We start from the raw sequence: 16,778 nt of genomic DNA, 5'->3' as shown, positions 1-16,778 counted from the left end.
ATGTCGTTTTATATCTAGTTAGCAAAACAATCTATTATATGTAAGATATTTGAATAGTGTAACCTATTGAGTTTGCTTTCTTAAGTAATACATAATGAAGTTTTGACAATTTATCGAGTGACTTAAATTATCATACATTAGTAACTTTTTATGATTAATTCATTAGATAAACAATGTGATAAACTTGATACTGATTACAACAAATTTGATTGATATTTGTTAAGTTAAATTATAATACAACATAATGTAAACAATGGAGTCGATAATAAATCGATTTAACAAAATGTATCAATGTACTAAAAAGATTTCTTATTGATTATTTTTAAACTTACACAATACGTAGGTGATTGCTTAAAAAAAATTTATGGACATGTTTGAAAAGCATGAAGAAGTCTTATTTTAATGTAAATTTAAAGATTTAACATAAACTTTGAAAGTACATTTTTGGTTATTTATTTGTTTGACTGACTGAATAAATGAATAAATGAATGAATGACTACATTCCTGTTTCAAGTTACATGCTAGCTTGTTTGGCTATCATTTACTAGTTTATCTATAATCCTAAACACTTTTTAGTGAAACCTTCGAATTTGACTCTTGCTTTCTCCCTGTTTGACAAAAGGCAGATCAACAATGTTACATTACTCAACTGTTATGAATAATCATACTAGTGTATATCTAAGGAGTCATATTGTCAAGGAGAAACAACTGTCCCCAGAAAGCATTACTTTGTGAGTATGATTTCACAATATAAAACTTTAGGATAATGTTTGAATCTGCTGACTTTTTCATTTATTCAAGTTACTATAATTGAGAGTTGACGTTATGAAATGAAAGAGATACTGAAACACAATCCTTGGTAATAATGTAAATATATATTCCATTAGTTTATAAAAAGGTGTATCAGAGCCTATTGAAATTGAATTACAGTAACTGTCCCTACTATACATTCACATATATGGTCTATCAGAAGCTTGATCAACGAACAATCAATGTCACTTTCAATCACCAACGTTCAGATTTTTGGATGATTTTTGTAATTTCAATTCTTCAAAAAATGTTTCCGCATTAATTGCGATAACTTAAACCATTTTTTAAAAATACAAATATGGTTTATAACAGAATATTGTTGATAGTTGTAAAATTTAATTGTTTCATCCAATGTGAAGTATATTTCCTGACTAGTTATACTACCGTGACTAGTACTTTTAGCGCCAGCTAATCATTTAAGTTGCGATGACGACAAATAATAGTATTATGCAGAACATGACATTCAATAAATCACATGACCAAACAAAAAATCTTGTATTAAGGATACTAGTGACGGTTATGAACTTCCATTTATGAAGATTGATTGGGATTGTATTTTGTATTTAAAGTTGATGATCGTTGTTTTTCACCGTATCATGTAATTATTTGAATAGAATTGTTGACACAATATTTCATCAGTTATTATTAAATAGCTGTTCTAATTCTACTGTTCATTTGTAATAATGAAATAAAAGATGGAAGTATTATATTCACAAGTCTGTGTCTAAATAGATTATTTACTAAACATACTTACTTAAGCCTGGTATCCTTCATGGGAAACAGGCCACCCATCAGGAACCTCCAAGCAAATCTGTCCTTAGCTTCCCTTCCCAGTTGTGCTCACTAGTATTCATGGTCTTGATATCTGGCAGACCATGATCTTTGATCTGCCTCCTCTACTTTAACCTAGAGGTTTCCAAGTTAAGCCTTGTTTTGTGATGCACTTTAGTGATCTCTGCAACGTGTATTCTATCTACATTTAGGGTCTTTTTCTGATTTTTTCACGTATTCCATTGTGTCGAAGAAAATTCCACAAGTTTTTCCTACCTATATTGTTGGATACTTTCTCATAGTCAAGGACGTCGATATATGGTAATGAGTTTCACTCGACTAATTGTTCAAAAATGACCAGTTTTTCTGTTTGATCGGTACATAATCGATCCTTATGAAAGTCAGCTTGTTAAACTTGAAGTTGAGTGTCCACTGAATCTTTCATTCAGTTTACTGTTTTCCTTTGTATGACGACTGTTAAACTCTCACAGATGTGTTTAAATAAAGGATTCATAAGAGAAATCTTGAACCCATGTAATTCGCACATAATAACTGAGTAAAATAGTTCAAGAATAAGGTTTTATTGTTTTCGTGGATAATCAATTAGTATAATTATATATAAGCAAACTGGGGGATTTTCACTAGAATCCATTGTAATTAACAATATCGGTTGACTAGTTAAACATTTAAATGTAGACAAACATGATCGTAATAATAGATTAAATTACTCAGTAATTTACTAGGTGATCATAAAGTTTTAACTAGTTCTCTTACTTAATTTTATTTTCATTTTGGGTCCAAGAAAACACTAATACTTTTAGTGATTTTGATACCTTAATGTAATTTTTAAGCTAGCATTCCTAACTTCATGATTATTCGGTCGTTCGAATATTAATTAACACACTTCATCTTTTACAATTTGCTATGCGTAAATAAGAGTTTAATCAACCTATTGTTTAGCCTGTGATTACTGACAAACATAGTTAATTAAGACTGTTAAAAGGTTAGGTGATTATTTAAAGGAAGAATCAAGAAATTTCTCTTCAGAAATGTTTTTCCTATTAATGTTAAACACTAATATTGATACTTACAGTTACCAATTACTTGACCTTCATTTATAATAATGTGTCGACAAACTACCAACCTCTCTGTAAGGAAATACAAAAGTTTATCTTACATCAATGCTCTCATAACTATTTTCAAATATGTTTCAATTGAATTCATCTTTTCTAGTTATCATTTCTTCATAACTTGAAGTTAAATCTATTTTGAACTTCTTCAATGTTACTGTTACCAATTATATTATTTCTCTTGTCTAGATTTAACTTTCTAATTATTTCTACAGTTTGTTCTTGTGCATATTACTGTCACTCTTTACTTCCTCATTGTTTTCTCTTATTATCACTTAGCGTACCAAATTTAATTTTCACTTAGTCCATAACTTTAATTCCTAATTATATTTCTTCCTTGTCTTTTCGTTAGTTGCTTTCCTTTTATTTCTGTATTTACCTGCCTACTCTCAGATTTTTAACTGAATTACCGCTTTAAAGTTTGGTAGGCAAAGTAGTTAAGAAAATAATTATTTCCACGACTGATTTGCTTTTTTCCTATAGTCAATTTTTGACAGATAAACAAAAACAAACGGAATTGATTGGGAATACAAGATTATTTAGTACAGTTGGCTTCACTTATCTACAGATGGTGAGTATAATCTGTAGATATATTGCAGTAAATTGGAATCTCAATGGCTCGACTGGTGACTTGAATTTTTTTGGAAATCATCTGCCAACAATAATGAATAATTAGGATAAAAAGTAATCAACTGTGATCATTTAGCTATAGAAGAACAATAAAACTTTGTTGGTGAAATTCTGCTAGAAATATGAAAGGAAATTACAACATTGACTTGAATTTGTTTATACACTACTGATGCACATTTATTATCATTAGTTTTCTAAAATCCTTTACCTACTTTCAGTTTCTACTTTTCTGTTAGTATCATTGGCTTTAACCATTTTGTCTGCTACATTTAGAGGTCAAACTATATACCTTTTTTAAATACCAAAACGTGGCATAAGTGTTTGAAGTCACTAACTTCTAGTCTGAGTCATGCTGGTAGATGCAGACTACTTGGTTGGGGTCCGCGTGACTATCGTAACCAATGGTTGGAGTCTCTTGGTGACATGGCTCAGAATCAATCACAATGGCGTCGGTGTATACACTCTCTGCCTTACCTTAAACTAAGAGATTAAAATCTCTTCGTATCTTTCCTTCTACGAACTAATTCTTTCTTCCTGTACTATATCCTTATTGCAATCTTTCTTTTATATATTACCACCTGTGAATTAACTACTTTTATGAATCTGATGTTCATCTTGTTGTGTTAATGAGGTATGGCAACTTGGACCGATGCATATATGTGCCTGGTCCTACGTTGTAGCTGACTGACTGACTGAAATACATCATAGTTTATCATTGAACTGATGTTACACCATTTTAGTATCATGCTTTTATTGACCAATTATTTTTTTATGTTCTCTCCAAAATTATGTTAGAACGTCTGATTTTTTTTCAGACTAGATTTAAAATTAGTTTTTGAAGTTCATTTCAAATTAGTTTTACAAAAACGTTAAAAAAAACAATAATGAAATGATAATTATACATTTATTTAAAATTGGTAATTGATTAGTCTTTTTCAAATTATGTTGGCAGGATGACTATCTGTTTTTATAAAAAGTAATAAGTCATTTCGAGTGATGAATCATAAAATTACAGGATTCGTATGTTTTATGATCTTGATTATTGATCTAAGACTACGTCGATTGAACTATAAAACGCTAATCTTGAAATTTCTATTTCCCATGAAACATTGATCAAAGTTTTCCTTCAATTGTCTTCATCATTTGTCAATAAAAATCAACTCTTAGAAAAGTGACTTCATTGATGAAATTACTGTTGCTCTGTGTTTCTAAATTATAGAGAAAAACAAGATCCAAGAGAAAAAATAAGATGTAATTAATAAAAAATATGTTCCAAAATTTTCAAACAATTTTCGATTGATAAACTCATGTTACTTGTTAAGATGACAGGTCATAACACTAAAAGGCTGTTTAGAGTCTTAATACTTTCAAAAACTGTTTAATTTGTATTGAAATGTAATGATAATGGCAATTTCGAGAATGGATTAGAAGCTATATACCCAAATGAAGCAGCTGAATCTAAAAGAAAGTATCAACTATGATTTTACTGGCTAACCTACATTCATAGCGTTCATTTATATATATGATGAACAGCTATTTAGAAAAGTATCAAGTTAAACCTGGTGTTTATACTATTGAATCAGTTACATAGTGAGATAATATCTAAACCATTAGGTGTTACCGTGTACATCATGGTGACCTTATTTAATGTGTGCTATTAAAACACTCACTTGGAATTGTTTGATTTCATATAAATCGAAATAGTGTTGTTGGAATAGCAAATACTTATCATGTCAGTGGGTTTTGCAAACATCAATATGTTATTAAAACATCTATTAATAAAAACTGCATCAAGTTTATATGATACACTTATAGCATTTAGTGACTTGTATAAAGCCAGTAGATAATGAGGTTTACTTTCATAATATAACAAAAGTGAGAATGATAAGTGAAAACATTTATGTTTACCTGGATGCTCAAACTGATGCCTCTTAAGTAAAAATGTGTCATAATCCTGTTATATTACAAAAATATCACGTGTTTATGATCGAAAGGTGAAAATGTATCTATGTCATCTATGTAAAACACAACTAATAGATATTTGGAAGAGCAACTATTGATATGACCAAATTATTTTCATTTTGAAGATACTTTTTCTCAGGAAGCGGATCAGTCATAGAGTCAACAAAAATTGCAGGCCACTGGACAGTTGTTTTACAGTGGTTTGCAGTTTTACTGCACTCGCTTTTTCCTATTATTGTTCAATCGCGGTAGGATCTATCACAACATCAAACTTTGCATCCGATAATCCAGATTAGCTAACTGAGACGCTGAATCATCCAACCTGGTAACCTCATAGAAAACCGACTGACAGGATTCTATTAGCACTATGGACTAGATAATATGACACTAGTTACTACTCAGAAGATTATTCACAGTGTGAATAGACTAACGGTATTCTGTATAACTGTGATATGTGTCTGGAACTCAAAGAGAGTATCAGTTACTTCAAGACTCCAAACAGGCTTTAATGACAAATCCTAACCAACCAGGATCTAAGGTATCCTGGAGATCATATTCAACCATTGTATTTCAAACAAAATGAACGCTATTGCCATAGACTTAAACTACTGACCATATCGTAACTTCATCAATAGAATTCAATGAACAGTGAAGATTAGAAAAACAGAACAGTGGTAACTAATCACTAATCATTATGGTGGAAAAATATCTATAACTACAGATAAAGTCCTACTAAAAAAAAAATCAAAAGTTCATTTGTTTTACTTTCAACTAACATTTTAATTATCGTCTACTGATAATGTATATATCAGATGAATAAGTATCTGTTCATTTCATGTCGGTCAGAGTTTTGATCAATATAACATGAAAACTACTCATTATGATTATGCATTAATAATACTAAATTTCAAAATAAATAATGAATAGAAGAAAAAAAGTTTGGTTCAAAACCATAAATTAACAAAAATGATCAACTCAAGATAATTTCACAGGTTGAAATCATGAGTCAGTTGAAGCTAGACCACCATTGAAAACCTGGAAGCACTGGACGGCCGTTTCGTCCTGATATGGGACTCCTCAGCAGTGCGCATCCACGATCCCGCACCACGCGGGGCTCGAACCCAGGACCTACTGGCTTCGCGCGCGAGCACTTAACCACTAGACCACTGAGCCGGCATCCAACGGTGTTAATGTCTAATTTCAACCTGTGAAATTTCTAAAACTCTCCATAAAACCCATTCTCAAAATAATTTGTGAATCAAATAGGACGAAACGGCCATTTAATACTTCCAGGTTTTCCACAGTGGTCTAGCCTCAATTGACTGATGATCTAAACCACTGAAATTACTACAATATCCACAAAACTCTTTCTAGTATGAACCAAATTATATTGATCAATAGACATTATACAGATTAAAAAAACCTTCTTATTGATTTTCAAATATCTAATTTATATGTTATATAAGAAGAATACATTTTGATTATTTAATAAAACTATGATTGACGGTATTTAGTAACAATTACAGTGATTATACTTAGTCTCCTTCGGACAACATAGTACATTACATCTGAACATAAGTTCTGTAAAACAAATAACAATCGTCTACCATTTCAAAATAGGGTAGAAAAATCTCATGTGAATTAATGTTAATAGTATTGTAGCGTGGCGTCGAGTTGGGATTAACTATGAACACCGCTACCAAGAAACACGTGCCAAGTAAATCAGAAGGCGAAGGTCGAACGTAACCAGGTTTATTTCGTTGGCGATCTCGTGGTATTGAACGAATACCGAGATCGTGCCAAGGAATGGTACAAGTGGAAGCAGGAGACAGGAGTACGTGCGAACAGTACCAAAAACCGCGGAACAATGATGGAAGGTAATGGAAGCACAAAATGGCTATAATTAGCACAGTTAAACAAAAGCACATTAAAACAAGCACTGGTACAGTTGGTTATAATAATAATTGTTTTTATTAAACCAGTCGTGTTCTCGTGATAAATGTGAGTCACTACAGTATCTTGAGATTATTCTAAGCTTTAGATTTTATATAAGATGAAAAATTATTTTATTTAAATAATCATTTAAGTAAGACGCAAGTAGTATTTCCAACGCTATGGAATTCAGTTAGTTTGCTTTTGCTGAGAGAGTTATGAGATTATACGGATCCTTTCAAAATAACCAACTGATTTTCAATAAAGGTGTATCGTAACTGAAATTTATGTGTACATTAAGTATGATCAAACTTACAGTGAGATTTCACAAAGATAAGTGAAATGATCACTGTTATTTTATGAAACATCCTATCATTTCTTTTGCTTCATATTTTTAATTGCAGTCATTTGTTTTACTATTCTATTTTTATTTCATATTCTACTCTTCATTTAAATAAATAATTAAAGCATAAAACGTATCGGCTAGTTTATCGAACAAATTTTTGTTTAAAATCATGCATTATGACCACATTTTGTGCAGTTAAGACGACGTTTAGCTTGGTTTGTTTTAGGCATGATATGAGAACATTGGTTTAAATTCATGTGATTCACTTGTGTATAATCAAATAATGACGTCTGTAACCTAATCAACAGGAGATTGATGGCCCTAACCGAATCAGTACAGGACCCAATGAATAGTTACTATTATTAAAATAAGATTTGACAGATATTTAAACAAAATGAATAAGAAGACGACTCTATCAAATAAGGCAACTACGTACTAGGAACGTCAAGCTTATATGATAGAGACAAATGGAAAAAGATGTTATGTATGCATGAAGATGAATTAAACAAACGTTTAATTAATTATCATAGGAAGCATATTCTGAGTACTCCAACAAAACAAAACTTGAAAAATTACAATGATCATGTAAATTTATTCATCAAAAGATAAGAGATTATAAAGTTAAAATCTATTGAACAGATGTATCAGTGTTTCGAAGTTTATTTGTAACATTTTTCTTTAGCCTAGAAATTGCTAGCGAATCGTGGCTTAAATAATGTCAGTTAGTTTAATTTCAACATAGCTGTTCCAAATTGTGACATTAGGAAATTTATTTCTTTAAGATAAAACAAATAAAGCTAACAATGAGAATGATTTTTGAATAATCTCAGTACTTTGGAAAGTGCGTCAACTTTTTCGAACAATAAGGTATGATATGTTAAGTAGTGTATTGAAGAGTGTTTTGAAACCTTACTTTTTAAAGAGATATTGAGGAGCAAGATAGTCAAATGGAAAGATAAAGTGGTTTAAGTAATTTTTTATACACAAATGGAATATCAGATTGAGACCTATTCGTAAAAAGTACAGACTCTGATTACTAGATTGGAAATTTTGTAATATTAAGTATAATAACCTGAAAACAAATCTTTAAAATGTGTTGTATGGTTTAAATAGATTGATTATACAAGATAATTCAATATGTAACGTTAGAGTCACACAAAATAATCATTAAATATTTACGTACCTCGAGGTTTTCAGAGTGATTTAGTAAAGAATTTGTATGAATACATTATGAGTTTACAAAAACGCCATCCAACTGTACATGTATTTGGATAATTAAACGAAATGCTACGTGCCAGAAATAAACTCTTTTACTGAACAGTTTTTTTCAATGGTTGACCAGACATTTACATCAAAGTCTGTGGTGTAGAAATTACCTTTTCGAACCGACACATTTTTTCCAAATTTCATAGAGAAGTAACACTTTAATTCTTGAAAGTAACTAAGTAAAATTCACATAAATCAAGTTTCTTTACTAAGTAATACTTTAATTAAGGTACCTACAAATTGTTTTACTGAATAACAAAGATGTGTGGACAATATCGTGATCAAGTGATAAAGTTTAGCTATCACATGAACATATCGTCAATATGAAATCTAAATTTAACCACGAAGTATATGAATAACTTCTTCAATTCTGTTATCTATTCATGTTTTTATATTACGTGACTACGCAGAATGAGGGAATTAATCAAGAAAAAACTGGGATATATTAAAGCAAAGAGAGAACATCGATAGAGAAAACAATGATGGAGAGCAATGGAATTACCAGAATTTAGATTATAAAAATAATGCATCTGTGTGACTTTGATCTCTAAAATCCCAAGGATGTCAATCAGTAAGTTCTCACTTTCCCAAATGGATCCAACAAAAAGTATGTCCTGATTTGACATTCCAATATGTGAAAGTTTCTCGTTTAGGCCGATGTTAAGTCTGTAAGAATGAAGATGCCACAGGTATTTGGAGTTTGACAACGCTTTACCCAGTAACACCTAATATGAATCTTGCCCACCAAGTGAAATCAAAAGTCAGAAGCGAGGAGGTTCGAAGATATATTTGATAGGCTATCAATATATCGAGGATCGTTTGATCTAATCTGGCTAGCGATTGCAGTTGTTGAGCACGGCCTTCCCACTTGTGATCTGGTGCGGTTACATGACCGAGAGCCTTCAGCTAGGTGAGTCCATTATAACTAATGTGGTCAGCATCTAATGTCGAAAACTTACAGAGCTATTTATTTTGGGGATTTATTTACCGCTACAAGACGAAGTTGATAACTTTTATTAATAAGCAATTAATAACTGTAGTAATAACGCGTTCCCGAAAAAATGTATTTTACCAGGAATACTCAGGTTTCCATCAGAAGAGACGTAACAATAACTTAGCTTTCGTTTAATTAAAAAAATGAATATATGAGAAGTATCATTTCATAGGTAGTGTGAATCTTATGGTGTTGTATTAAACACAAGGTTAGAATAAAGTTTGTTGACAAATGTCTTTATTTGGGGAGAGATTCAAGTCAGTTGAGATTAGATTACGCTTCTTAAGATTCAACGGGATTTCTAACAACCCATATTTTCATTGATGAAAATGGACTATAATTTCGAACTATTTAAAGGAAAGATTAATCTCTGAAAATCACCAATGGTCTAAAGGGGAAATCGTCTGTGTTGACCTACTATCAAATGACAAAAACTGGAATCCGAAGTAATATTTAACACGAAATGAAATGACCTATACTACCAGAGAATCATTTTATTCAGGGGAATATTTAAAAGTTAAAGAATAAAAATCAAGAACAGGTGGAACAAAACAGGTTCTAATCCTATATGACAGCCGAGTAAAACAGGGAAACATTTTGTGCAACTAGGAATGAATAATCACAATCTTGAACATAACTAATCACTTAAAATGGGAGAGTAAAATACTGTAATTTATGATTTCGTCAACAAACCATAATCAACATTAGAGTTGATAGTATCCCAGTCAAACCATAGATGTTTTTAAAGGTAATTTAAAATCCACGTACGTTAACTATGCAGTAGCGGAGACTTCTTCGTAATTTGAAGTGTTTGGATTACATATCCATATGTGAAGCAAATGAGTTAGAAGGATATGATGACACATTAATCCATTAATGTACTTTAAACACAATAACTGAAGCAATTAAATTATATAAAGACTGTAAATCCAATAGTTTGCTCACATGTTTTATTGTTAGAAACAATAATCTGCACATTTTTGAATTGAATATATATCTCTATCTTCATGTAATTGGAAAAATCACCATTTAAATCCAGTTTAAGGGTTATAAAGAAAAGTTAATCACAATATGCCCTAGTAACTAATGTTTGTGAATCAAAGTGAAATCCAAACATTCGATTGAAAGTTCTATTATCCACATAGAGAACAGGAAGGATTCGAATCGAGTTTACTCTGTAAGGAAACTAAAATTTTTGGCAAAAACGACGCAAGCGACTAATTTTGAGTTTCGTGTAGGAGCTCAGCAGATGCTCATTTAATCTCCATGTTACCAGTATTGTCAAAAGTATCGCCTAATGAGATGTTACCAACTTGAAAAATCCTAGGTTTTACAAACAAACACTACATGTTTTGTTAACTCTATTTGTAGTAAGCTGCTTCAGATGTAATAGGTACGCCAGAATGTGAGTTAAGTGCAGTTCTAAGAAGAGTCGTGAGCATCGCTCCTGAAAATTTGAGTCTCAAATACAGAATCACTTGACAAAATAGGTTTTGAAATATAAGTTATTAAAAACCCGACCCGATATATTCTCTTATATGTAACAAGATTTTACATCATTAGATTCTCAACACCAGCAATAGGCATAAGTTAATTATGCATTATTAAAACTTTTGTACTTCGAAAACATATACGTTGCTAGGAATGCATTCAGAGAATGATAAAATTATTTAATAAACATTTGCATCTGGTCATCAAACGAAGTAAAATATGTATTTCGAAAGCCGTGAGAGGTTTAACCAAATAGTACAAAAGACCAGCTTGGGAAAGAACAATGGTGTTCTTAATTTAGTTCCGATTATTAATTTAATGATTCATCATCATAAGTCACAGCAAATAGACAGGCCAAATCACCTTAAAGCTAGACATCCGAATGTGGAAGTTTAAGAAATGAAACTTATAGAACTTGTGAATGTCGAAATTCTTGACCATGAGGTAGTAACTAAAACTCCACTCCAATAAAAGAGATATAGGCCGTAAGAGATCAATTAATCAATCCATCAAGTAAGTCGATGTAAGTATGGGTCTCGTGCTTGTTTTTACCATGATTTGTTCAAACCAAATAATTTAGGACGATAAGCTGTTTAAATCCAATTACGGCTGGGCAATACAATAGTAAGGACGAGGCATGAAAACCACAGGCTAGTAAGAAAAGAAAGTAGGACCAGTTAATTGTCCTTGCTTACTAACATGGCATTGGCTAAGATGTTAATCAGTCCAGACTGCCTTTTTTAACCAAAGGCAGTCAAGTTCGTTTTAAGCCCTGTCACTTATATTAGCCAATAGAATTTCAGACAACAAGGCAGTCAATAAAAAATCAATAAGCTGGTCAATGGCAATTTCAATAATTTCGATAAATTTAAGCATTAGTTTTTAATAAACATATTGGGGAAAATTTATTTCGGATTTGCTTAAATTCATCGTATGTCTGTTGCAAAGCCTATGATCCGGCAACCCCTGTCTTGGAGACCAATCGATTTTTCTCTATCCATTCACAACGCAGGCTTATATTGAATTGAAATATCTTAATCATTTGACTTCAGGCTTTCTGTTTTGCGGTTGCTAATAATTGCGATCTGATGTTTTGTTTGGATTTTGGCTTTGTATTCTTGACTTATCCTCTGAATCGAACTGACAAATAATGCGTGTAACACGATATTTGTGGATTAACAATTTACCTGATCGCGTTACTGAACAAGATATTCGTGATGTTTTACAAAGGTAGTCTATTTCAAAATCCGGAAAGTTTTTAAAGTGGATATATTACTGTTTTCATTGTTGTGCACTACTGTTTCCTATGCATGCCATTTGGATTTAGGCGCACGGATTTATATTTTGCTCCGTTTTCTTTTCAGTCATGGCAAAATCCAAAGTGTTCGAATTCATGAGCACGAAGGAAATAATGGTGCTGTTGTTGCATTCGTTGACACTAAGTCTGCAACTCGAGCAGTGGAAAGCACAATACGATTAAGAAAGGTTAATCTATCTCTTCAGTATTGTGAATCATCTGGTATACCTGGAACTAACAGTTCTGATCAACTTGCTACACCATTGGATTATACTCAAACTAGCAACACTAGGTAAACTGTTTCTATGCCTATAATTAACATTAACTTATCAGCCTTTTGCAGTCGGATGTAAATTATTCACGACATAAAAGTCGATCTGTGAGTACAGTCAGTGATTCTAGTTCTGTATTTCATGATCCAGAAAACAACGAACAAACTGACACTTGGTAGCTTTCTCAAAATCCACTTAATTGACGCTTTTATTAAAATAGTTTATCACACACAACGAAACGGAATTATCCTAAAGATTTCAAAACCACTAACATGAATGCCAGTCCTCGCTTTCAAAATGAACATCGTGGATTAAAGATTAGTCATCTTCCTCTTCGTTCTTCAGACACTAATTTGCGCGAAGGATTATTTCATGAATACAAAAAGCATGGGAAAATTACTTCGGTGTTTGTACGCGGACAAGATGAAGAGCGTATCTGCATCATCACATTCAAAAAAAGTGAGGATGCCGAGAAGGCGCTCGCATCATCTAAGGGTAAGGTGTTTTTTGGTACGCCAATATCAGTTCAACCACACGAAGGGTTAAGTAAGTCCAATATTAATAACTAGGTATGCAATTTAGGTTCTGAAGACCCTGACTTATGTCCTCCTGAACATGCTTTGAATGAATACCACCCTAAGGCGACAAAAACTTTATTCGTTGGGAATCTTTGTTCGGGTACAATTACTCAAGATGAACTTCGCCGCACTTTCCGTGGTTATGGTGAAATAATTGTAAGTGTTAACTCAATAACTATCTAATTTCAAACAGGAAATAGATATCAAGATTCAAGCGAATCAGCCAGGAACGTCCTATGCATTCATTCAATATGGGGATATAAAAAGTGTAGTGCGGGCTTTAAAAGAACAAGAAACTGTTCGCGTCAACGGGAAACCTGTCAAATTGGGTTTTGGTAAAAGCCAGCCAACGAATGTCGTGTGGCTAGATAACCTGTCGCCTACTATTAACGAGGCTTTCTTAACAAGGCAGTTTGGCCGATATGGTCAGCTGACCCATGTTGTTTTGGATAGGAAATCAATGCGAGCTCTTTTATATTTTGATAATGTTGAGGTTGCACAGCATGCAGTAAACGAAACTCGTAATCGTGCTCTTGTTGGTCGTAAGGTTCAAATTGATTATGCTGGATACGAGTGTCAAGTTGCTTTCATGAAAAAGCTGTCTAAGCACGATAGTTTTGGACAGGTTTACGAAAACTATAAGTGAGTTTCCTGACTTACATTAGATTCATACTTTTTGTCAACATCTTACTTATGTTTGTTTCTTGTCTAGGGAACGGTTGCAAGAAGTGTTGTCACTCCTGCCTTACGGAAGTGTTATCCCTTATCTCGGGGATCGACAAAGGTAAGTTGGAAATCTAATGATCAGACAGAATCCATTAAAATGAAGGATACTGTCATGCATTTATTTGTGGCGTTTTTCCATTAGATAGATTTGTGTTTGTTATAATTAATCCGGAGGGAATTACATTTGTTCACAATCAGTCACTCATAGTAGATATAACCTGGCTGTTGTAAACTTCTTGAAAATTTTCAGTAGCGATGTAAATTACGGACTATGTCGATGGTTTATAATTAGTTTTTGCACTCGCATTGTGTACTCATGCTGTTCAACCACGTAAAATGTTATTACAGATTAGGAATACCGTGATTTAGCCATAGTTCTTAATTGTCATCTCATTAGTTCACTTCAGGAAATCTAGGCACTTTTCATAACATCTGAAACCGTAACATCGATTCATCAAATGAGCACACTTGCCAAATTTATTCAAACTATGTAAGTACGCAATATCCTCGTTAAATATGACAAAATAAGTATTAATTGGGTTCACTAAAGTGGGTTCTATTAAGGGTTGTTTCTGGCACAAATGGTATGTTTAATATACTGACGAACTTAGCTTGGGGATATGTGCACTAATTAGTTGAACACATCGACTACTTATCTTGGGAGTTTCGACAGTCCCGATGGGTTAGTGTCTGACGAAATTTCGATATTGATTCTGAGTGGTCACCTGACTTGATAACTTGCGTCACTTTTGGCGTCGGCGAGATGTACGTCTACAAATCGAACGTTGATTGTACGGGGTGGTAATTGGTGTTTTACTTTGTGGTTGTGAATCGTGTTCTGTAAAGTGGTCACCAATATGTTTATGGGTATCTTCGAGGCACCACTCGGGTATTTTGATTCCGACGAAAGAGGACTGTCGTTAGACTCAGGATATTAATGAATGGTAGCAAATCACACGTAATAGATATTCCCGAACGTCATCCATTTCGACGGTTAACGTTAGCTAGTGGAGTAGGTTGGAAGAAGGTTAGGGGAGGCCAAATCAAAATGTATTAGTTCATGAAGTCGCTAACTGTTGGAACCATATTATCAAATGCTGATCCCTCTTAGTTGGAACTGTGATTATTTGCATTTTCGCTTCTTACATACGTCGCGTTAACCACTATTAATATAAACATATCTGTAGTGGTCGAACCAATAAAAAGCATCAGTCCATTAAATCATAGACTATTAGTCTGAGTCGTATCAGAAAGTTCAGGTTTTTTTCAAATAGCAGGCTAATAGTAATCTTTCTGGAAACTTATTTATATGACCGTCCTATAAATACTGAGTTTATTTTCCATTTATTATCCATTCCCAGAAATTCGCTCTTTATTTGATTACTCTTCTCATCGACTCAGTTAAAGACAACGTAGAGCCTGGTCCATGCACATCGTTTTGAGTTGCATACTTCATTAACATAGCGTGATAAAATTTTCAAAATGAATCTCAGTAGTAGAGATAATAACAGTATTAATGGTAATCGAAAAGGTTAAACATCGGAGGTACGGTTCGAGGAGACATAAGCTAATTCAATTTACAGAAATTGTTAAGAATGTGGAAACTTAGGACTTAAGGGAAGACAATGTGTGAACGAACCTGCACCTACAGTCTAACGACTTTGTTATGTTAATCATGCAGACTCTAACTAGTTAGTTTTGGGCTTACCTACATAACTTAGAACATATGCCAACAAAGTTTATCGGGCGATGCTGCGTTTTGATTTGGCCTCCCCAGGCTTTCTTCCAACTTATCGCACTAGTAAGCATTGCTCTTCAAAGTGGGCGATATTTCGGCATGCGTAATACATCCATCAATTATGTTAGTTGGTGAATATTCATTAATTCATCACCCGATTCGCCATTCTTACTACTTCATGCCTAGTCTCAACGTTGTCACTTAGGCGACAATTCAAAGACAAATGTAATCGAATACTAGTATTTTGCAAATACCCTGTCTTTAAAGGCCACGTTTCACATCCAGAAAGTAGAACAAGGCTAATTGCTGTATGTTATGCTTCCATCTTAGTTGGACGACGGATATCTGAGCTACGGCACAAATGACGTAAGTTGTTAAGTTCTAACTGAACTTTCTGAATGGTTTCGATTTTTCGTCAGGCACCATTTCACTAGGGCTGATGAAACTTTTAGGTTAATTAAAGTGATAAACGCACCCAACTACTTCACTCCCTATCGTTAGTTTAGGTGTTGAAGTAATATTTAGAGGGAGAGAACTAAATCCCAAAAGTGCTTGACCTGTTGCAAATGACTACATATCAGCGTCTTTATCTAACAGAACTGTTATGTATACTCTAAGTCAACGAGTGAATCTTGTAGTGGAAGATCAGTCCTTAAGAAGTTCGTCGACGTAAACGTTATTTCTTAAAGAAAGTTAAGGTAAAGTGGACGATCCCAACTTGAGGCTGGGAATTCTGATGACAGTCCACTACAAATTTTGACCATCAGTAGTGTTCGAGCAGATAACCTGTACTATGTTAATGTACTTAGTTATGCCTTCAAATGACAAGCACTAC

The 16,778-nt window shown here is 33.0% G+C and overlaps 1 protein-coding gene across 1 annotated transcript in view; it reads left to right on the top strand.

The window, feature by feature from the left end:
• Positions 1–12,235: 12,235 nt before the first annotated feature.
• The window catches only part of MS3_00001938 (uncharacterized protein), a 37,608-nt gene continuing 33,065 nt past the window's right edge, over positions 12,236–16,778 (top strand). Inside the window, exons 1-7 of the mRNA XM_051209458.1 lie at positions 12,236–12,562; positions 12,697–12,921; positions 12,963–13,076; positions 13,122–13,447; positions 13,484–13,635; positions 13,673–14,121; positions 14,192–14,263. Of these exons, the coding sequence (XP_051074914.1) occupies positions 12,483–12,562; positions 12,697–12,921; positions 12,963–13,076; positions 13,122–13,447; positions 13,484–13,635; positions 13,673–14,121; positions 14,192–14,263 (1,418 nt within the window). The 5' untranslated portion in view covers positions 12,236–12,482. The remainder of the gene's footprint in view (positions 12,563–12,696; positions 12,922–12,962; positions 13,077–13,121; positions 13,448–13,483; positions 13,636–13,672; positions 14,122–14,191; positions 14,264–16,778) is intronic.

The sequence above is a fragment of the Schistosoma haematobium genome, chromosome 1 (assembly GCF_000699445.3).
Source record: "Schistosoma haematobium chromosome 1, whole genome shotgun sequence".
Classification (NCBI taxonomy): domain Eukaryota; kingdom Metazoa; phylum Platyhelminthes; class Trematoda; order Strigeidida; family Schistosomatidae; genus Schistosoma; species Schistosoma haematobium.
The sequence above is the reverse complement of the archived record's forward strand: the minus strand, read 5'-3'. Positions and strand labels throughout refer to the sequence as shown.